General features: G+C 50.0%; 1 protein-coding gene across 1 annotated transcript in view; it reads left to right on the top strand.

The window, feature by feature from the left end:
* Window positions 1-23671, top strand: part of ppp2r5d (protein phosphatase 2, regulatory subunit B', delta) — a 289898-nt gene that overhangs the window by 241413 nt on the left and 24814 nt on the right. The window contains exons 14-15 of the mRNA XM_072500311.1: window positions 8032-8104; window positions 13764-13880. Coding sequence (XP_072356412.1) covers window positions 8032-8104; window positions 13764-13880 — 190 coding nt within the window. The remainder of the gene's footprint in view (window positions 1-8031; window positions 8105-13763; window positions 13881-23671) is intronic.

Genomic DNA, 23671 nt, shown 5'->3' with positions numbered 1-23671 from the left:
TTTAACGGTATTGAGGATTTCTGCCTCTACTATGCTCTCAGGCAGTGAGTTTCAGATTCCCACCACCCTTTGGGTGAAATACTTTCCCCTCAAATCCCTTCTGAACCTCTTACCTTAAATTCATATGCCCCTTTTTATGGACCCTCAACCAAAGATCTTCCTACCCCACATATTTCATACACTTTATCTTGGTCTTGCCTCAGCTTCCTCTCAAACTTCCGAAAGAAAACAGCTCCAGCCTATACAATCATTCCTCAGAATTCAAATTTTTCACTTCAGGCAACATCCTTGAAAGTCCCCTTTGTACCCTCTCCAAAGCCTGTCTGATCTGATTGTGACCATATCCCATTTTCCTGCCTGTTTCTTATAACTCTTGAGTCCCTGATCGGTCAAAAATCTAACTAACTCAGCCTAGAATATATTCATTGGCTCATCCTCCAGTGCTTAATGTGGAAGAGAGTTCCAAACACAACTGCACTGGATCCTCGACTTTCTGACCCACAGACCACAATCAGTAAGAATAAACAACAACACCTCCTCCACAATAGTCCTCAATACTGGGGCCCCGCAAGACTGCGTACTTTGCTCCCTCGTCTACTCCCTGTACACACACCACTGCGTGGCAAAATTTGGTTCCAACTCCATCTACAAGTTTGCTGACGATACGACCATCATGGGCCGGATCTCGAATAACGACGAGTCAGAATACAGATGGGGGATAGAGAACCTAGTGGAGTGGTGCAGCGACAACAATCACTCCCTCAATGCCAGCAAAACTAAAGAGCTGGTCATTGACTTCAGGAAGCAAAGTACTGTACACACCCCTGTCGGCATCAACAGGGCCGACGTGGAGATGGTTAGCAGTTTCAAATTCCTAGGGGTGCACATCTCCAAAAATCTGCCCTGGTCCACCAACGTCAACGCTACCACCAAGAAAGCACAACAGCGCCTATAATTCCTCGGGAAACTAAGGAAATTTGGCATGTCCACGTGAACTTTTACCAACTTTTACAGCTGCACCATAGAAAGCATCCTATCTGGCTGCATCACAGCCTGGTACGGCAACTGCTCTGCCCAGGACTGCAAGAAACTTCAGAGGGTCGTGAACACAGCCCAGTCCATCACACAAACCTGCCTCCCATCCATTGACTCCATCTACACCTCCCGCTGCCTGGGGAAAGCGGGCAGCATAATCAAAGACCACTCCCACCCGGCTTACTCACTCTTCCAACTTCTTCCATCGGGCAGAAGATGCGGAAGTCTGAGAACACGCACGGACAGACTCAAAAACAGCTTCTTCCCCACTGTTACCAGACTCCTAAACGACCCTCTTATGGACTGACCTCATTAACACTACACCCTGTATGCTTCATCCAATGCCGGTATTTATGTAGTTACATTGTGTACCTTGTGTTGCCCTATTATGTATTTTCTTTTATTTCCTAGGCTTTTCATGTACTTAATGATCTGTTGAGCGGCTCGCAGAAAAATACTGTTCACTGTACCTCTGTACACGTGATGAGAAACAAATCCAATCCAATCCAAAGACATGACATAATCCTCTTGAGAGAAGAAATTCCTCATTTCCATCTCAAAAGGATGACCGCTTATTTTTAAACTCTGTCACCACCTTGTGGAAGAGGAAACATCCTCTCAGCATCTGCCTTGTCAAGTCCCCTCAGAATCTTAAGTTTCAATAAGATTGCATCTAATTCGTAACTCCAATGAGTATTGGCCCAACTTGCTCAGCATTTCTCATAAGACTATCTCTGGAATCAGCGAATTGAACTATCAAACTTTTCCAGTACAAGCACATCCCTCCTTAAATAAGGAGACCAAATCTGTACACAGTCCTCTCGGTGTGGCCTCACCTATGCCCTGTACAGCTGTAGCAAGACTTTACAACTTTTAAACTCCATTCCCCTTGCAATAACGCCAGCATTCCATTTCCCTTCCTATAAACATGCTGTACCCGCATGCTAACGTTTTGTAATTCATGTACAAGGACACCTAGATCCCTCTGTACTGCAGCATTCTGCAGTCTCTCTCCATTTAAATAGTGTCCTACTTTCTATTCGTCAAAAAGAAAACAACCTCACATATTCCCATATTATATTCCATCTGCCAAATTGCCCACTTGGGAATCATCAGCAAATTTGGCTCCAGTTTATTAACATAGATGGTAAATAGTTGACGCCCCAGCACTGATCCCTGTGGCATTTCACTTGTCACAGTTTTCCAAACTGAAAATGACCCACTCATCCCACCTCTCTGTCAACCAGTCCTCTGTCCATGCTAGTATTTCACTCCAAAAACCATGAACAACTCTTCTATTGTGAAATAACCTTTTATGTGGCACCTTATGAAATGCCTGTTAAAACTGCATGTACACAATATCTACTGGTTCCTGCTTGTTACATCCTCAAAGAACTCGAACAAATTTGTCAGACATTATTTCCCATTCATAATACCTTATTGACACTGCCTGTATTATAATTTTCTAAATTTCCTGCTACAGCCTCCTTAATGGATTCTAGCATTTTCCCAATAACAGGTGTGGCCTATAGTTTCCTGCTTTCTGTCTCGCTGCTTTCTAGAACTGAGGTGTTACATTTGTGACTTTCCAATCCGCTGGACCCTTTCCAAAATCGAGAGGATTTTGAGAGATTACAACCAATGCATCCACTATTTCTAAAACCATTTCATTTAAGTCCCTTGGATGCAGGCCATCGGGTATGGGGGACGTGTCAGCATTTAATCGTACTCGTTTTCCGAATATTTTCCCTAGTGTTCATACAGCTGGATACAGCAGAACGAGGCGCCTTCCCCCATTTGGCCACTGGAAAACCATGTTTTTTGTTTTTGTGGAAAAATTCAACGTCTATCTCGTTAGAAAAGAAACTCTGAAAGAGTTATTTTGTTCTCAAGGGAATAAATTCCTGCAACTTCTTTGTCACAGGAAATGGAAGGTTATGACATCTGATCAAAATTCAGTCTGGCCAACTTCCTTGTCCTCTGAGGATGTGACTTCCCTGTGGACTCTGGAGGGGCCCTGCAGTGTGATATAAAGTACTCAATTAAGCGCTAAATGAAAAGCTTCTGGCCAAGCTTTGAAACCATGGAGTTTCAGAACTGGCTGAGGGATAGGAGATGAAGCGTACTGATTCAAGAAGTTGTGAGAGTGTGGGGTGGGATGCCTCAGCTGCGACTGTTACTGTTTCTAGTTGGTATCAATGATTTTGATTCAGAATTGCAGTGAAAATTTGTTTAATTTTTAGGAAGCACAGTGGAACTGTAAGAAATCAGCTTGGGAACTACAAAATAAATTGGACAAAATGTATAAGATGGTGAAACAGGCAACTGAAATTTAAATTTAAAATTACAAAATGTTAGCATGTCTGACAGCACCTGTGGAGAGAAATGAATGTTTCAGATATGGATCCTTCATTAGAACTGGGCAATTAAAAGTTCAAGTGGACAGGTATAAGATGTTCCACAGGAAAAGGAAGAACGTGAGGCAGGTTCTCATGTAGGATATTGAACGATCTAAGGATGACACTGAACGATCCAAAGATCTTGGTGGGACTCGGTGCTTAACATGTCCGAACATTGCTAAGCATTGAGAGTTTGGATCAAAGAACAAAGAAATGTACAGCACAGGTACAGGCCCTTCGGCCCTCCAAGCCCGTGCCGACCATGCTGCCCGACTAAACTACAATCTTCTACACTTCCTGGGTCCGTATCCTTCTATTCCCATCCTATTCATATATTTGTCAAGATGCCCCTTCAATGTCCCTATCGTCCCTGCTTCCACTACCTCCTCCGGTAGCGAGTTCCAGGCACCCACTACCCTCTGCGTAAAAAACTTGCCTCGTGCATCTACTCTAAAGCTTGCCCCTCTCACCTTAAACCTATGCCCCCTAGTAATTGACCCCTCTACCCTGGGGAAAAGCCTCTGACTATCCACTCTGTCTATGCCCCTCATGATTTTATATACCTCTATCAGGTCTCCCCTCAACCTCCTTCGTTCCAGTGAGAACAAACCGAGTTTATTCAATCGCTCCTCATAGCTAATGCCCTCCATACAAGGCAACATTCTGGTAAATCTCTTCTGCACCCTCTCTAAAGCCTCCACATCCTTCTGGTAGTGTGGCGACCAGAATTGAACACTATACTCCAAGTGTGGCCTAACTAAGGTTCTATACAGCTGCAACATGACTTGCCAATTCTTATACTCAATGCCCCGGCCAATGAAGGCAAGCATGCCGTATGCCTTCTTGACTACCTTCTCCACCTGTGTTGCCCCTTTCAATGACCTGTGGACCTGTACTCCTAGATCTCTTTGACTTTCAATACTCTTGAGGGTTCTACCATTCACTGTATATTCCCTACCTGCATTAGACCTTCCAAAATGCATTACCTCACATTTGTCCGGATTAAACTCCATCTGCCATCTCTCCGCCCAAGTCTCCAGACAATCTAAATCCTGCTGTATCCTCCGACAGTCCTCATCGCTATCCGCAATTCCACCAACCTTTGTGTCATCTGCAAACTTACTAATCAGACCAGTTACATTTTCCTCCAAATCATTTATATATACTACAAAGAGCAAAGGTCCCAGCACTGATCCCTGTGGAACACCACTGGTCACAGCCCTCCAATCAGAAAAGCATCCCTCCATTGCTACTCTCTGCCTTCTATGGCCTAGCCAGTTCTGTATCCACCTTGCCAGCTCACCCCTGATCCCGTGTGACTTCACCTTTTGTACTAGTCTACCATGAGGGACCTTGTCAAAGGCCTTACTGAAGTCCATATAGACAACATCTACTGCCCTACCTGCATCAATCATCTTAGTGACCTCCTCGAAAAACTCTATCAAGTTAGTGAGACACGACCTCCCCTTCACAAAACCGTGCTGCCTCTCACTAATACGTCCATTTGCTTCCAAATGGGAGTAGATCCTGTCTCAAAGAATTCTCTCCAGTAATTTCCCTACCACTAAAGTAAGGCTCACCGGCCTGTAGTTCCCGGGATTATCCTTGCTACCCTTCTTAAACAGAGGAACAACATTGGCTATTCTCCAGTCCTCCGGGACATCCCCTGAAGACAGCGAGGATCCAAAGATTTCTGTCAAGGCCTCAGCAATTTCTTCTCCAGCCTCCTTCAGTATTCTGGGGTAGATCCCATCAGGCCCTGGGGACTTATCTACCTTAATATTTTTTAAGACACCCAACACCTCGTCTTTTTGGATCACAATGTGACCCATGCTATCTACACCCCCTTCTCCAGACTCAACATCTACCAATTCCTTCTCTTTGGTGAATACTGATGCAAAGTATTCATTTAGTACCTCGGCCATTTCCTCTGGCTCCACACATAGATTCCCTTGCCTATCCTTCAGTGGGCCAACCCTTTCCCTGGCTACCCTCTTGCTTTTTATGTACGTGTAAAAAGCCTTGGGATTTTCCTTAACCCTATTTGCCAATGACTTTTCGTGACCCCTTCTAGCCCTCCTGACTCCTTGCTTAAGTTCCTTCCTACTTTCCTTGTATTCCACGCAGGCTTCGTCTGTTCCCAGCCTTTTAGCCCTGACAAATGCCTCCTTTTTCTTTTTGACGAGGCCTACAATATCACTCGTCATCCAAGGTTCCCGAAAATTGCCGTATTTATCTTTCTTCCTCACAGGAACATGCCAGTCCTGTATTCCTTTCAACTGCCACTTGAAAGCCTCCCACATGTCAGATGTTGATTTGCCCTCAAACATCCGCCCCCAATCTATGTTCTTCAGTTCCCGCCTAATATTGTTATAATTAGCCTTCCCCCAATTTAGCACATTCATCCTCGGACCACTCTTATCCTTGTCCACCAGTACTTTAAAACTTACTGAATTGTGGTCACTGTTACCGAAATGCTCCCCTACTGAACCATCTACCACCTGGCCGGGCTCATTCTCCAGTACCAGGTCCAGTACCGCCCCTTCCCTAGTTGGACTGTCTACATATTGTTTTAAGAAGCCCTCCTGGATGCTCCTTACAAACTCCACCCCGTCTAAGCCCCTGGCACTAAGTGAGTCCCAGTCAATATTGGGGAAGTTGAAGTCTCCCATCACCACAACCCTGTTGTTTTTACTCTTTTCCAAAATCTGTCTACCTATCTGCTCCTCTATCTCCCGCTGGCTGTTGGGAGGCCTGTAGTAAGCCCCCAACATTGTGACTGCACCCTTCTTATTCCTGATCTCTACCCATATAGCCTCACTGCCCTCTGAGGTGTCCTCTCGCAGTACAGCTGTGATATTCTCCCGAACAAGTAGCGCAACTCCACCTCCCCTTTTACATCCCCCTCTATCCCGCCTGAAACATCTAAATCCTGGAAGGTTTAGCTGCCAATCCTGCCCTTCCCTCAACCAGGTCTCTGTAATGGCAACAACATCATAGTTCCAAGTACTAATCCAAGCTCTAAGTTCATCTGCCTTACCCGTAATGCTCCTTGCATTAAAACATATGCACTTCAGGCCACCAGACCCGCTGTGTTCAGCAACTTCTCCCCGTCTGCTCTGCCTCAGAGCCACACTGTCCCTATTCCCTAGTTCTCCCTCAATGCTCTCACCTTCTGACCTATTGCTCCCGTGCCCACCCCCCTGCCAGGGCCAGGCAGGATCAGCCAGGGCCACTCCGCTCCTGACCTCGTTACAGCCTTGATCCAAACGTGGATAAATCAAATGAACTCAGGAGGCGAGGTGACTGAATGATTGAATTAAGGCAGCATTTTATCTGGCATCAAGGAACCCTAGCAAAACTGGAATCAATAGAAATTGTGGCTACAAGAGCCGGTCAGAGGCTGGTAATTCTTCAGAGAATAACATAGAAAATAGGAGAAGGGGGAGGCCATTTGGCCCTTTCAGCCTGCTGCACCATTATGATCACAGTTGATCATCCAATTCAATAGCCTAATCCTGCTTTCCCCCATATCCTAGAAACATAGAATATACAAGTGCAGAAGAAGAGCATTCCAGGGCATTCAGCCTCTGATCTTTGGGTAAGCGTTCTCCAAAGTGGCGTTCAGGACGCGCGACAACGCAGAATCGCCGAGCAGAAACTTATAGCCAAGTTCCGCACACATGAGTACAGCCTCAACCGGGACCTTGGATTCATGTCGCATTACATTCATCCCCCACCATCTGGCATGGGCTTGCGAAATCCTACCAACTGTCGTGGCTTGAGACAATTCACACCTCTTTAACCTGTGATTATCCCTCTCTCCAGTCGCTCCATCTGGACCTGTAAAGACTTAATTACCTGCAAAGGCTCGCATTCAAAGTATCGATTGCATCATTGACTTTGTCTATATGTGTGTTCTGGAACTCACCTCTTCATTCACCCGAGGAAGGAGCAGTGCTCCGAAAGCCAGTGATTCAAAACAAACCTGTTGGACTTTAACCTGGTGTTGTAAGACAGTCCCACCCCAGTCCAACACCGGGTGCATCTCTGCATCATGATACAAGTTAATAAGAGCACAGACTTCAACTTTACACATGCCTAGGATTTCATAGTAGAGAGACTAAAAGCTTGGAAACTGCTGTTAAAGTATTCTACCTGAACGATTTGTCCACAGCACGGTGGCAGAGTGGTTAGCACTACTGCCTCAGCGCCAGGGACCCGGGTTACATTCTGACCTCAGGCCACAGTCTGTGTGGAATTTGCACATTCTCCTTGTGTCTGCGTGGGTTTCCTCCGAGTGCTCTGGATTCCTCCCACATCCAAAGATGTGCAGGTGAGATGGATCGGATATGTTAAATTGTTCCTAGGTGGGGTTACAAGGATAGGTGGTGATTGTGCCTGGGTTAGGGAGCTTTTTCAGAGGGTCGGTGCAGACTCGATGGGCCGAATGGTCTTCTCCGTTGAAGGGATTCTACAATTCTATTGCCCTTTCAAAACTTTTGAAACATGTTGTTGGCCTTGTGAATTGCAGAATCTTCTACCTTCGTCCTCCGAGGAGTTACAAAGCACAACAATGTTTGTTTTTGTATTTCAGGGAGAAATTCAAACTTAAAGAGCGTGAAGAGATCTGGCAAAAAATCGAGGATCTGGCTCAACATAATCCTCAGGTATCAAAATATCATTAATTCCCTCCTCTCATTCCCCCCCCCCCCCCCCCCCTCCCCCTGCCACCACCACCACTCTTCTCTCCTGCCCCTCCTCAGTCCCCCGTCTCAGACTGTTAACTGGTCAACAGTGCGGAGCAGTGAAATCTTTTGTTTTAATCATTCATTTAATTTCAATTTCATTTCATTTCATTTCTTGGAACATGGATGATGCTTTGAAGGCTGGAATGTATTATCCATCCAGCTTTCCTCAAAGACAGCAATGAACTTGCACATTCTGCCCGTGTCTGCGTGGGTCTCACCCCCACAAACCCAAAGATGTGCAAGGTAGGTAGATTCCCCGTATTAAAAAAGTTTATCTGGAGAGGGGTAGACTGGGTGGTGGCCTGGCTTGCCCTAAGTTTCAGCGTTACTACTGGGCTGCCAATATTGTCATGGTCCTGAAATGGGTGTTAGATCAAGGGTCGGTTTGGTGTAGGGTGGAGAGGGACCTCCTTAAGGGCACTGGCTTCAGCTCCTCTACCATTCTCACCAGGTAGAGACTCATCAAATCCAGTAGTAGTTTCCACTTTGAGTGTGTGGAATCAGTGGCAGCTACATTTTGGCCTGGAGGGCATGTACAGAAAGGCCCCGATCTGTGGTAACCTTAGATTTGTCCCAGCGAGATTGGATGCCAAGTTTAAGCAGTGGGACCTTTGGGGAATCCAATGCTTCGAGGACCTGTTTCTGGATGGGAAATTTGCAGACCTGAGCTGACAGAGGCTTACCAATTGGCCAGTGGTAACGGGTTCAGATACCTCCAAATTAAAGGCCTTTTGCCGAGATGGGTTCGTTCCCAATGTTGTTGCCCTTTGGTTTTCAGGACAGGCTCCTCTCGGAGGATGATATTGGGGAGGGCAAGATGTCTAATGTGTACATCAAGTTGGCCAGGAAGGAAGAAGTTTCAATGATGACAATGCGGCAAAAATGGGAGGAGGAATTGGGAGGCATGGTGCGAGGTTGGATTTGGGAAGAAGCACTGTTTAGGATTATTGCATCCTCGTCATGTGCTAGATTTAGTCTTATTCAGCTTAAAGTTGTACATAGGGCATATATGACGCCAGCAAAACTGAGCCGATTCTTCCCAGAAGTGGTTCAATCAGTGTACACGATGTGCCAGATTCCGAATGAATCATGCCCATGTGTTCTGGTCCTGTCCAAAATTGGTGGGATTCTGGTGGGGAGTCACGAATGTATTGTCTCAGGTGGTGGGAATGATGGCCACGCCTTCTCCATGGGTGGCTATTTTTGGAGTTTCTGAAGATCCAGGTGTTTTGGTGGGGAAGGAGACCGATGTTGGGTCTTTTGCCTCCCTGCTAGTCCGTAGGAGAATTCTGCTGAACTGGCAGTCCTCTGATCCACCAGGTATATGGTGATGGATGCAAGACTTTGCTGAGTTCCTTCATTTGGAAAAAATTAAGTTGGCCATTAGCGGTATGGATGAGGGGTTCTTCGTGAGGTGGAAGCTTCATCGACGTTTTCAAGAAGTAATAGAGCGGGGCAGTAATTGGGGGGGTACATAACTATTGGCTATTAAGGGGTAGGGGTACTTTATTTCTGTTTAAAAATCTTTTGGGGGTGTGGCTGATGTATTTGTATATATGGGGGGGTTTCTGTTGTGTTATATTGCTCTAGTGTTATATGCACTGTTACTATATTATGGAGAGTTCGATACTGGTTTGTTTTACTGACTTCCTGTTTTTGTATTTTCTGGATAAACCTTCAATAAATTAACGTTTTTTAAAAAACTGTTCCCAATAGCCCCAGCAAAACCCCCTGGAAGGAAATCAGTTTGTCTCTATTTAGGTGCAATCCATCCGGCCTGTACAGGCCTGATCTTCCCCCAGAACCTGTCCCAAGAATCTATCGACCCTTCCTCCTGCACCATCTTTCCATCCACTTTATCCTTCTGTTTCTATACTCTCGCACATGGTACTGGGACAAGTCGCCATGGTCCCAGATGACCGCAGGCTGCTTTCCACATTGAGGGGGAGAGCTGACTAATGGTTTAACCTGAGGATCACCACACCTCTGGCGAGGGGCAAGGTTGAGAAGGCCAGACCTTCATGAATAACCTCAGTCGGTACGGGAACTGTAGTAATCTGTAGATGACTACATTTGAACTCCTGCCTTGTAATTTCCTACCTAGTTCTATAAATTCTGGCTGCAGGACCAGATCTCTCTTTCCATCAATGTCGTTTGTACCAATGTGGGCCATGACTGCTGGATGTTGCCCTCCTCCCCCGGTGTTCTGCAGCAGTTCGGCGACACACTTGACCCACAGAGGCAGCACGTCGGCTGCCATGGATTTGGCTGGAGCTGCACTCTGCGGGTGAACCATCACTCTCAGCGGTATTAAAAACTTAATGCTAGTTGGAGAATGGGATGCACTCGGGGGACTCCTGTACTATCTGCTTGTTCCTTTTTGACTGTTTGGTTGTCATCCCATCCCCCCTCTTCCTGCGTACTCTGAGATTAAAAGAATAGAAGCAGGAGGAGGCCATTCAGCCCTTCGAGCCTGCTCCACCGTTCATTATGATCATGGCTGATCATCACATTCAATACCCTGATCCCGCCTTCCTCCCAGATCCCTTTAGCCCCGAGAGCTATATTTAATTCCTTTGAGAAATCACACAACCTTTTGGACTCAACCACTTGCTGAGGTGGTGAATTCTATAAATTCACCACTCTGGGTGAAGAAATTTCTCCTCACCTCAGTCCTTATCCTCAAACTATGACCCGGAGTTCTGGACTAAAAAATCTCTCTTCATGTTACAGTCCTACCATCCCAGGAATAAGTCTGGTCAACCTTCGCTGCACTCCCTCCATAGCAAGAACATCCTTCCAACTGCACACACTACTCATGGTGTGGCCTTACCAATGCCCTGTACAATTGCAGTAAAACACCCTAGACTCAAATCCTCTCGTTATGTAGGCCAACATACCATTGGCCTTCTTTACTGCCTGCTGTACCTGCTCACTTACTTTCAGCGACTGATGCATGAGGACACCAAGGTCTCGCTGAGTATCCACCTCTGTCAATTTATACACATTAAAAGCTCTTAAGCTCCCCAAAAAGGGGATGGCTGATCGGCGAAGGGTTGGGGGGGGGGGGTGGTGTCAGGGGGCGGCAGGGGGCAATGAGCCTCCCAACTAGGCTGATCACCTGGAATGTTCCAGGGTTAAATGGGCCGGTCAAGAGGGCACATGTGTTCACGCATCTTAGGGGACTGAAGGCAGACGTGGTAATGTTGCAGGAGATGCACCTTAGAGTAACTGACCAGATTAGATTGAGGAAAGGCTGGGTCAGTCAGGTCTTTCACCGGGACTAGACTCAAAGACTACAGGGGTCGCGATCCTGACCAGTAAGCGGGTGGTGTTTGAGGTGGGTAGAATAGTCTCGGATGTGGGAGGTCGGTACATTATGGTCAGTGGGAAACTGGAGGGGTGCAGGTGGGATTAGTAAATGTGTATGCGCCAAATTGGGATGATGTGGAGTTTATAAAGAGGATGCTGGGGACGATACCGGACCTGGACTCGCACAGGTTGGTCATGGGAGGGGACTTCAACACAGTTATGGACCCTGGCTTGGACCGGTCAAGCTCGAAAACGTGCAGGGTGCCAGCAATGGCAAAGGAACGAAAAGGGTTCATGGAGCAGATGGGGTGGGATCCATGGAGATTTGGGCAGCTGAGGGTGAAGGAGTTCTCCTTCTACTCACACGTGTATAAAGTGTAAGGCAGGGCCTTACTGGCAGGGGTGGTGGACACTCGGCAATCGACCATGCTCCGCACTGGGTTGACCTGCAGGTTAGTAAAGACAGTAACCAACGTCCACAATGGAGGTTAGATGTGGGACTTTTGGCTGACGAAGGGGCGTGCGAGCGGCTGAGGAAATGTATTCAGAACTACCTGCAGGTCATCGACGCGGGGGAAATTTCAGCAGCGGTGGTCTGGGAAGCACTGAAGGCGGTGGTCAGAGGGGAGCTGATCGCGATACGGGCCCATAGGGAGAAGGTGGACAGGGCAGAGACAGACCGACTGGTAAAAGAGATACTACAGATGGATAGGAGACCCCAGAGGCAGGGCTTTTAAGGGAATGGCAGAGGCCACAGGCGGAGTTCGGCTTGTTAACCACAGGGAGAGCGGTGGAGCAGCTGAGAAAGGCGAGGGGGCGATCTATGAGCATGGAGAGAAGGACAGCAGAATGCTTGCACAGCAGCTTAGAAAGAGGGAGGCAGCCAGGGAGATAGGGAAAGTAAATGACAGAGATGGGAACCTGGTTGGAGATTCAGCAGGGGTGAATAAGGCGTTTAGGGATTTCTGCAGTAGGCTGTACAGGTCGGAACCCCCTCTGGGGCCAAAGGGGATGAGGCACTTCTTGGAGGGGCTGAATTTCCCAAAGGTGGACAGGGATCTGATAGAAGGGCTGGGGTCCCCGATCGGGTTGGAAGAGATAGTGGTGAGTCTGAAGGCCACGCAGTCGGGTAAAGCCCCGGGGCCGGACGGGTACCCGGTGGAGTTTTATAAAAAGTTCTCTGGGATATTGGGGCCGGTATTGATGAGGATATTCAATGAGGCAAGGGAAAGAGGGGTGCTGCCCCAGACGATGTCACAGGCCACGATTCCGCTGATTCTGAAGCGGGACAAGAACCCAGAGTTGTGTGGGTCCTAAAGGCCGATATTCCTGTTGAATGTGGATGCTAAATTGCTGGCCAAAAGTTTGTCCTCCAGGATTGAGGATTGTGTTCCGGACGTTATTGGGGAGGACCAGACGGGGTTTGTTAAGGGTAGGCAGTTGGTGGCCAATGTAAGAAGGTTGTTAAACGTGATCATGATGCCCCCGGAAGGTAGGGAGGTGGTGGTAGTGATCGCAATGGATGCAGAAAAGGCTTTTGATCGGGTGGAATGGGATTATCTGTGGGAGGTACTGGGATGGCTTGGATTTGGGCGGGGCTTTATTGACTGGGTCAGGTTGCTGTATCAGGCTCCTGTGGCAAGCGTACGGACGAATAGGACAACATTGGACTATTTTAGGCTGCACCGGGGGACGAGACCGGGATGCCCCCTCTCCCCACTGTTCGTGCTAGCTATAGAGCCGTTGGCATTTGCTCTGAGAGCCTCAAGGGGCTCGTCCGGGGTGGGGTGGGGGGGGTTAATAAAGGTGGGACCTGTAAGGGAGGGAGACTGCTTTTGCACTATGTTTATAGTTTCATGTACATTGTTTATTTTGTCGTTGTTGCAATACCAAAAATACCTCAATAAAATGTTTATTTTTTTTAAAAAGCTCTTAAGCTGCAGGTGACAGTATTGATTAAGTAGTTAATACTACTATTCATAAATCTTTACTAATACTAATAGAACCTATATAATAAACTATATTTTTTTAAAGGACTCACAAGCTACTTCTTTCTTTTAGTCCCTAACTTTGAAAAGGGACAACCCAATAGAAATACCGATCACCTCACAGCATTCCTGTACTATCACCGTTTGATTTTTTTTTTCTTTCCCCCACTTGTTTTCAACTTCAAGGGCACCCCAGAAATGCCTGCTGCTGCTGTAGGTAAGTGCAAGGTCCTGATGCTGGCCCTCAATTTTAACATTTCTGTTTTCATCTTTTTCAGTCCAATGCGTACATTGAGTGTTTAGCTATCAGTCCCGTGTTCTCCATGGAGACAGAGACTCCCACTACTGAGGATATCCAGCTGCTGAAGAAGGCTGTGGAGACTGAGGCTATTCAGGTAATGTCACAGCTTCTATAATCTAACAGAGTAACATGATTTTTACACTTCTGGCTGCCTCACTGGTATATACAACTCCAGAGCATGAAGGTCACACATTTGATCCCTCTTCTCTGCTACATCAGCTGTTGCTAATCTCTAGGTTTGGTGGGGAAAGAGAGGACACAGGATTTCTGTTACTGACGTCTGAAAATGAAAAATGAAAAAATGATAAGGATTCCACGTCCACATGTCATGGACTTGGTAGAGCAGGATGCTTGTGATACTACAGAAAAATTGTGCTTCAGAACTAGACCGCCCCCATCCAAGCTGTTCCAGTACAGCTACAATACTGGTTCTTACCCGAGAATGTGAACACTTGGTCAGTATGTCCTGCCCACAAAAAGCAGGACAAACCCAACCTGGCCAATTACCACCACATCAGTCTATTCTCAAACATCAGCAAAGTGATGGAAAGTGTCTCCGACACTGCTATCAAGCAGCACTTACTCTGAAATAACTTGATCAATGATGCTCAGTTTGGATTCACTAGAGCCACTCAGCTCCTGACCTCATTACACCCTTAGTCTAAACATGGACAAAAAAAGCTGAACACAAGAGGTGAGGTGAGAGTGACTGCCATTGATGTCAAGACAGCACCAATGAAGAAACAACGTTTTCATTCCAAGTCAGGATGGGGAGTGGCTTGGAAGGGAACCTTCAGGTGGTGGTGTACCCATGTGCCTGCTGCACATGTCCTCCTTGGTGATGGGGCCGCGGGATTGGAAGGTGTTGTTGAAAGACCTTTGGTGAATTGTTGTAGTGCCTCTTGTAGCTGGTAGATGCTGTTGCCACTTATGCTGGTGGTGAAGGAAGCGAATAGTGAAGGTGGTGGATGGGGTGCCAATTAAGCAGGCTGCTTTGTCCTGGATGGTGTGAAGCTTACTGAGTGTTGTTGGAGCTGCATTCATCCAGGCAAGTGGAGAATATTCCATTACACTCCTGACCTTGCAGATGATGGACAGGCTTTGGGTAGTCAGGAGATGGGTAACATGTTGCACAATTCTGAGCCTCTGACTTACTCCTGTAGTCAAAGGCAGACATTTTCTGGCTCCGCCATGGCAGGACCTGCTGCGCAGGATGTGATGGACTAGCAAAAACTCCATTGTTTTTTGGCGAACTGCAATCCCAATGGTGGGCAGGTCTGAAAAATCCCAGCCAGAGGATTTATATGGCTAGTCCTGTTCAGCTTTGAGGTAATGGAAGTTGATAGTGGGGGATTCGGCGATATTAATGCCATTGAATATCATGTGGAGATGGTTAGATTCTCCCTTTTTGAGATGGTCATTGCCTGGCACTTGTGTGGCGTGCTTGTTACTTGCCACCTATCAGCCCAAGATTGAATATTGCCTTGCTGCATTTGGGTACAGACTGTTTCAGTATCTGAGGAGTCATGAATGGTGTTAGACATTCTGCAATCATCAGCGAACATCCCCACTTCTAACCTTATGATTGTGGGAAGTTCTTTAATGAAGCAGCTGGGGCAGCACGGTGGCGCAGTAGGTTAGCCCTGCTGACTCACGGCGCCGAGGTTCGATCCCGGCTCTGGGTCACTGTCCGTGTGGAGTTTGCACATTCTCCCCGTGTTTGCGAGGGTTTCGTTCCCATAACCCAAAGATGTGCAGGGTAGGTTGATTGAACACGCTAATGTGCCCCTTAATTGGAAAAAAAATGAGTTGGGTACATTAAAAAAAAATTTAAATGAATGAAGCAGCTGAAGGTGGTTGGGCCTGGATACCACTCTGAGGAACTCCTGCAGTGATGTTCCAGGGCTGAGATGAGCCACTCTTGGTGATGGACATAGAAGTCCCCCACCCAGAGTACATTCTGTGCCCTTGCCATCCTCAGTGCTTGTTCCAAGTGGTGTTCAACATGGAGAAGAACTGATACATCAGCTGAGGGGAAAGATGCATGGTAATCAGTGCGTTTCCTTCCTCAGGTTTTTTCTGGTGCTATGAGACATCGTGGGGTCTATGGTCCATGTTGTGGACTCCCATGGCAACTCGGTCCTGACTGTACCACTGTGCCACCACCTTTGATGAGTCTGTCCTGTCATGGGATGGGACATGATCTGTAGGGTATGATTCCATGAGTATGGCTGTCAGGCTGTTGCTTGACTAGTCTGGGTGACACCTCTTACAATTTTGGCACATGCCCCCAGATGTCTATAAGGAGCACTTTGCAGGCTCGATTTTACCGTTGTCATTTCCGGGGCCTATGTTGATGCTGGGTGGTCAATCCATTTAAGAGTCAACCACATTGCTGTGGGTCTGGAGTCACATGCAGGCCAGAGCAGGTAAGGACGGCAGATTTCCTTCCCTAAAGAACATTAGTGAACCAGATGGGTCTTTATGACCGTGGTTTCATGGCTATCATTAGACTTTTCAATTCCAGATATTTTTTTGGTTGAGTTTAAATTCCATCACCTGCTGTTGTGGAATTCGAACCAGGGCCCCAGATTAGTATTCTGGGTCTCCAGATTACTCGTCCAGGGACAATACCACGATGCCACCTCCTCCAGTGATCAGTAGTTCAACCTCGAGTTTTAACGCACGCTGTATGTTGAATTTAACATCAGCTCTCCCCTTTGCTTGACTATCACTCACGTATTGAGTCACTTTGGTGGGTTCAGGGTCCTAGTGCATAGGGTCCTGTTTAATATTGATGGACAGCTCGGGTCCTGTTTAATATTGATGGACAGCTCGGGTACTGTTTACTATTGATGGACAGCTCGGGTCCTGTTTAATATTGATGGGAAGATCGGGTCCTGTTTAATATTTGAAAACAGCGCGAGTGGAGAGTGAGCCGGGACATTGAAAACAGCGTGAGTGGAGAGTGAGCCAGGACATTGAAAACAGCGCGAGTGGAGAGTGAGCCAGGACATTGAAAACAGCGCCAGTGGAGAGTGAGCCGGGACATTGAAAACAGCACGAGTGGAGAGTGAGCCGGGACATTGAAAACAGCGCGGGGAGGAGAGTGAGCCGGGACATTGAAAACAGCACGAGTGGAGAGTGAGCCGGGACATTGAAAACAGCGCGAGTGGAGAGTGAGCCAGGACATTGAAAACAGCGCCAGTGGAGAGTGAGCCGGGACATTGAAAACAGCGCGAGTGGAGAGTGAGCCGGGACATTGAAAACAGCGTGAGTGGAGAGAGAGCCGGGACATTGAAAACAGCGCGAGTGGAGAGAGAGCCGGGACATTGAAAACAGCGCGAGTGGAGAGTGAGCCGGGACATTGAAAACAGCGCGAGTGGAGAGTGAGCCGGGACATTGAAAACAGCCCGAGTGGAGAGTGAGCCGGGACATTGAAAACAGCCCGAGTGGAGAGTGAGCCGGGACATTGAAAACAGCCCGAGTGGAGAGTGAGCCGGGACATTGAAAACAGCCCGAGCGGAGAGTGAGCCGGGACATTGAAAACAGCGCGAGAGGAGAGTGAGCCAGGACAGTGAAAACAGCGCGAGTGTAGAGAGAGCCGGGACATTAAAAACAGCGCGAGTGGAGAGTGAGCCGGGACATTGAAAACAGCGCGGGAGGAGAGTGAGCCGGGACATTGAAAACAGCGCGGGAGGAGAGTGAGCCGGGACATTGAAAACAGCGCGGGAGGAGAGTGAGCCGGGACAGTGAAAACAGCGCGAGTGGAGAGAGAGCCGGGAGATTGAAAACAGCGCCAGTGGGGAGAGAGCCGGGACATTGAAAACAGCGCGAGTGGAGAGAGAGCCGGGACATTGAAAACAGCGCCAGTGGAGAGTGAGCCGGGACATTGAAAACAGCACGAGTGGAGAGTGAGCCGGGACATTGAAAACAGCGCGAGTGGAGAGAGAGCCGGGACATTGAAAACAGCGCGAGAGGAGAGTGAGCCGGGACATTGAAAACAGCGCGAGTGGAGAGTGAGCCGGGACATTGAAAACAGCGCGAGTGGAGAGTGAGCCGGGACATTGAAAACAGCCCGAGTGGAGAGTGAGCCGGGACATTGAAAACAGCCCGAGTGGAGAGTGAGCCGGGACATTGAAAACAGCCCGAGTGGAGAGTGAGCCGGGACATTGAAAACAGCCCGAGTGGAGAGTGAGCCGGGACATTGAAAACAGCGTGAGTGGAGAGAGAGCCGGGGCATTGAAAACAGCGCGAGTGGAGAGTGAGCCGGGACAGTGAAAACAGCGCGGGAGGAGAGTGAGCCGGGACATTGAAAACAGCGCGGGAGGAGAGTGAGCCGGGACATTGAAAACAGCGCGGGAGGAGAGTGAGCCGGGACATTGAAAACAGCGCGAGTGGAGAGAGAGCCGGGACATTGAAAACAGCACGAGTGGAGAGTGAGCCGGGACATTGAAAACAGCGCGAGTGGAGAGAGAGCCGGGACATTGAAAACAGCGCGAGAGGAGAGTGAGCCGGGACATTGAAAACAGCGCGGGGAGGAGAGAGAGCCGGGACATTGAAAACAGCGCGAGTGGAGAGTGAGCCGGGACATTGAAAACAGCCCGAGTGGAGAGTGAGCCGGGACATTGAAAACAGCGCGAGTGGAGAGAGAGCCGGGACATTGAAAACAGCGTGGGAGGAGAGTGAGCCGGGACATTGAAAACAGCCCGAGTGGAGAGTGAGCCGGGACATTGAAAACAGCGCGAGTGGAGAGAGAGCCGGGACATTGAAAACAGCGCGGGGAGGAGAGAGAGCCGGGACATTGAAAACAGCGCGAGTGGAGAGTGAGCCGGGACATTGAAAACAGCCCGAGTGGAGAGTGAGCCGGGACATTGAAAACAGCGCGAGTGGAGAGAGAGCCGGGACATTGAAAACAGCGTGAGTGGAGAGAGAGCCGGGACATTGAAAACAGCGCGAGTGGAGAGAGAGCCGGGACATTGAAAACAGCGCGAGTGGAGAGTGAGCCGGGACATTGAAAGCAGCGTGAGTGGAGAGAGAGCCGGGACATTGAAAACAGCGTGAGTGGAGAGAGAGCCGGGACATTGAAAACAGCGCGAGTGGAGAGTGAGCCGGGACATTGAAAACAGCGCGAGTGGAGAGAGAGCCGGGACATTGAAAGCAGCGCGAGTGGAGAGTGAGCCGGGACATTGAAAGCAGCGTGAGTGGAGAGTGAGCCGGGACATTGAAAACAGCGCGAGTGGAGAGTGAGCCGGGACATTGAAAGCAGCGTGAGTGGGGAGTGAGCCGGGACATTGAAAACAGCGCGAGTGGAGAGAGAGCCGGGAGATTGAAAACAGCGCGAGAGGAGAGAGAGCCGGGACATTGAAAACCGCGCGGGAGGAGAGTGAGCCGGGACAGTGAAAACAGCGCGAGTGGAGAGAGAGCCGGGACATTGAAAACAGCGCGAGTGGAGAGTGAGCCGGGGCATTGAAAACAGCGCGAGTGGAGAGAGAGCCGGGAGATTGAAAACAGCGCGAGTGGACAGAGAGGCGGGACATTGAAAACAGCGCGAGTGGAGAGAGAGCCGGGACATTGAAAACAGCGCGAGTGGAGAGTGAGCCGGGACATTGAAAACAGCGCGAGAGGAGAGTGAGCCAGGACGTTGGAAACAGTGCGAGTGGAGAGAGTGAGCCGGGACATTGAAAACAGCGCGAGTGGAGAGTGAGCCGGGACATTGAAAACAGCGCGAGTTGAGAGAGAGCGGGAGATTTAAAAAGCGCGGGAGCAGAGAAAGCCGGGACATTGAAAACAGCGCGAGTGGAGAGTGAGCCGGGACATTGAAAACAGCTCGAGTGGAGAGTGAGCCGGGACATTGAAAACAGCGCGAGTGGAGAGAGAGCCGGGACATTGAAAACAGCGTGGGAGGAGAGTGAGCCGGGACATTGAAAACAGCCCGAGTGGAGAGTGAGCCGGGACATTGAAAACAGCGCGAGTGGAGAGAGAGCCGGGACATTGAAAACAGCGCGGGGAGGAGAGAGAGCCGGGACATTGAAAACAGCGCGAGTGGAGAGTGAGCCGGGACATTGAAAACAGCCCGAGTGGAGAGTGAGCCGGGACATTGAAAACAGCGCGAGTGGAGAGAGAGCCGGGACATTGAAAACAGCGTGAGTGGAGAGAGAGCCGGGACATTGAAAACAGCGCGAGTGGAGAGAGAGCCGGGACATTGAAAACAGCGCGAGTGGAGAGTGAGCCGGGACATTGAAAGCAGCGTGAGTGGAGAGAGAGCCGGGACATTGAAAACAGCGTGAGTGGAGAGAGAGCCGGGACATTGAAAACAGCGCGAGTGGAGAGTGAGCCGGGACATTGAAAACAGCGCGAGTGGAGAGAGAGCCGGGACATTGAAAGCAGCGCGAGTGGAGAGTGAGCCGGGACATTGAAAGCAGCGTGAGTGGAGAGTGAGCCGGGACATTGAAAACAGCGCGAGTGGAGAGTGAGCCGGGACATTGAAAGCAGCGTGAGTGGAGAGTGAGCCGGGACATTGAAAACAGCGCGAGTGGAGAGAGAGCCGGGAGATTGAAAACAGCGCGAGAGGAGAGAGAGCCGGGACATTGAAAACCGCGCGAGTGGAGAGTGAGCCGGGACATTGAAAACAGCGCGGGAGGAGAGTGAGCCGGGACAGTGAAAACAGCGCGAGTGGAGAGAGAGCCGGGACATTGAAAACAGCGCGAGTGGAGGGAAAGCCGGGACATTGAAAACAGCGCGAGTGGAGAGTGAGCCGGGGCATTGAAAACAGCGCGAGTGGAGAGAGAGCCGGGAGATTGAAAACAGCGCGAGTGGACAGAGAGGCGGGACATTGAAAACAGCGCGAGTGGAGAGAGAGCCGGGACATTGAAAACAGCGCGAGTGGAGAGTGAGCCGGGACATTGAAAACAGCGCGAGAGGAGAGTGAGCCAGGACGTTGGAAACAGTGCGAGTGGAGAGAGTGAGCCGGGACATTGAAAACAGCGCGAGTGGAGAGTGAGCCGGGACATTGAAAACAGCGCGAGTTGAGAGAGAGCGGGAGATTTAAAAAGCGCGGGAGCAGAGAAAGCCGGGACATTGAAAACAGCGAGAGTGGACAGAGAGCCGGGACATTGAAAACAGCGCGAGTGGACAGAGAGCCGGGAGATTGAAAACAGCGCCAGTGGAGAGAGAGCCGGGACATTGAAAACAGCGCGAGTGGAGAGTGAGCCGGGACAGTGAAAACAGCGCGAGTGGAGAGAGAGCCGGGACATTGAAAACAGCGCGAATGGAGAGAGAGCCGGGAGATTGAAAACAGCGCGAGAGGAGAGTGAGCCGGGACATTGAAAACAGCGCGAGTGGAGAGAGAGCTGGGACATTGAAAACAGCGCGAGTGGAGAGAGAGCCGGGAGATTGAAAACAGCGCCAGTGGGGAGAGAGCCGGGACATTGAAAACAGCGCGAGTGGAGAGTGAGCCGGGACATTGAAAACAGCGCGGGAGGAGAGTGAGCCGGGACATTGAAAACAGCGCGGGAGGAGAGTGAGCCGGGACATTGAAAACAGCGCGGGAGGAGAGTGAGCCGGGACATTGAAAACAGCGCGAGTGGAGAGAGAGCCGGGACATTGAAAACAGCACGAGAGGAGAGTGAGCCGGGACAGTGAAAACAGCGCGAGTGGAGAGAGAGCCGGGAGATTGAAAACAGCGCCAGTGGGGAGAGAGCCGGGACATTGAAAACAGCGCGAGTGGAGAGAGAGCCGGGACATTGAAAACAGCGCCAGTGGAGAGTGAGCCGGGACATTGAAAACAGCACGAGTGGAGAGTGAGCCGGGACATTGAAAACAGCGCGAGTGGAGAGAGAGCCGGGACATTGAAAACAGCGCGAGAGGAGAGTGAGCCGGGACATTGAAAACAGCGCGAGTGGAGAGTGAGCCGGGACATTGAAAACAGCGCGAGTGGAGAGTGAGCCGGGACATTGAAAACAGCCCGAGTGGAGAGTGAGCCGGGACATTGAAAACAGCCCGAGTGGAGAGTGAGCCGGGACATTGAAAACAGCCCGAGTGGAGAGTGAGCCGGGACATTGAAAACAGCCCGAGTGGAGAGTGAGCCGGGACATTGAAAACAGCGTGAGTGGAGAGAGAGCCGGGACATTGAAAACAGCGCGAGTGGAGAGTGAGCCGGGACATTGAAAACAGCGCGGGAGGAGAGTGAGCCGGGACATTGAAAACAGCGCGGGAGGAGAGTGAGCCGGGACATTGAAAACAGCGCGGGAGGAGAGTGAGCCGGGACATTGAAAACAGCGCGAGTGGAGAGAGAGCCGGGACATTGAAAACAGCACGAGTGGAGAGTGAGCCGGGACATTGAAAACAGCGCGAGTGGAGAGAGAGCCGGGACATTGAAAACAGCGCGAGAGGAGAGTGAGCCGGGACATTGAAAACAGCGCGGGGAGGAGAGAGAGCCGGGACATTGAAAACAGCGCGAGTGGAGAGTGAGCCGGGACATTGAAAACAGCCCGAGTGGAGAGTGAGCCGGGACATTGAAAACAGCGCGAGTGGAGAGAGAGCCGGGACATTGAAAACAGCGTGGGAGGAGAGTGAGCCGGGACATTGAAAACAGCCCGAGTGGAGAGTGAGCCGGGACATTGAAAACAGCGAGAGTGGAGAGAGAGCCGGGACATTGAAAACAGCGCGGGGAGGAGAGAGAGCCGGGAGATTGAAAACAGCGCGAGTGGAGAGTGAGCCGGGACATTGAAAACAGCCCGAGTGGAGAGTGAGCCGGGACATTGAAAACAGCGCGAGTGGAGAGAGAGCCGGGACATTGAAAACAGCGTGAGTGGAGAGAGAGCCGGGACATTGAAAACAGCGCGAGTGGAGAGTGAGCCGGGACATTGAAAACAGCGCGAGTGGAGAGTGAGCCGGGACATTGAAAGCAGCGTGAGTGGAGAGAGAGCCGGGACATTGAAAACAGCGTGAGTGGAGAGAGAGCCGGGACATTGAAAACAGCGCGAGTGGAGAGTGAGCCGGGACATTGAAAACAGCGCGAGTGGAGAGAGAGCCGGGACATTGAAAGCAGCGCGAGTGGAGAGTGAGCCGGGACATTGAAAGCAGCGTGAGTGGAGAGTGAGCCGGGACATTGAAAACAGCGCGAGTGGAGGGTGAGCCGGGACATTGAAAGCAGCGTGAGTGGAGAGTGAGCCGGGACATTGAAAACAGCGCGAGTGGAGAGAGAGCCGGGAGATTGAAAACAGCGCGAGAGGAGAGAGAGCCGGGACATTGAAAACAGCGCGAGTGGAGAGTGAGCCGGGACATTGAAAACAGCGCGGGAGGAGAGTGAGCCGGGACAGTGAAAACAGCGCGGGGAGGAGAGAGAGCCGGGACATTGAAAACAGCGCGAGTGGAGGGAAAGCCGGGACATTGAAAACAGCGCGAGTGGAGAGTGAGCCGGGACATTGAAAACAGCGCGAGTGGAGAGAGAGCCGGGAGATTGAAAACAGCGCGAGTGGACAGAGAGGCGGGACATTGAAAACAGCGCGAGTGGAGAGAGAGCCGGGACATTGAAAACAGCGCGAGTGGAGAGTGAGCCGGGACATTGAAAACAGCGCGAGAGGAGAGTGAGCCAGGACATTGGAAACAGTGCGAGTGGAGAGAGTGAGCCGGGACATTGAAAACAGCGCGAGTGGAGAGTGAGCCGGGACATTGAAAACAGCGCGAGTTGAGAGAGAGCGGGAGATTTAAAAAGCGCGGGAGCAGAGAAAGGCGGGACATTGAAAACAGCGAGAGTGGACAGAGAGCCGGGACATTGAAAACAGCGCGAGTGGACAGAGAGCCGGGAGATTGAAAACAGCGCCAGTGGAGAGAGAGCCGGGACATTGAAAACAGCGCGAGTGGAGAGTGAGCCGGGACAGT

This window comes from Scyliorhinus torazame, chromosome 4 (assembly GCF_047496885.1).
Source record: "Scyliorhinus torazame isolate Kashiwa2021f chromosome 4, sScyTor2.1, whole genome shotgun sequence".
In the NCBI taxonomy this organism is placed as follows: domain Eukaryota; kingdom Metazoa; phylum Chordata; class Chondrichthyes; order Carcharhiniformes; family Scyliorhinidae; genus Scyliorhinus; species Scyliorhinus torazame.
The sequence above is the reverse complement of the archived record's forward strand: the minus strand, read 5'-3'. Positions and strand labels throughout refer to the sequence as shown.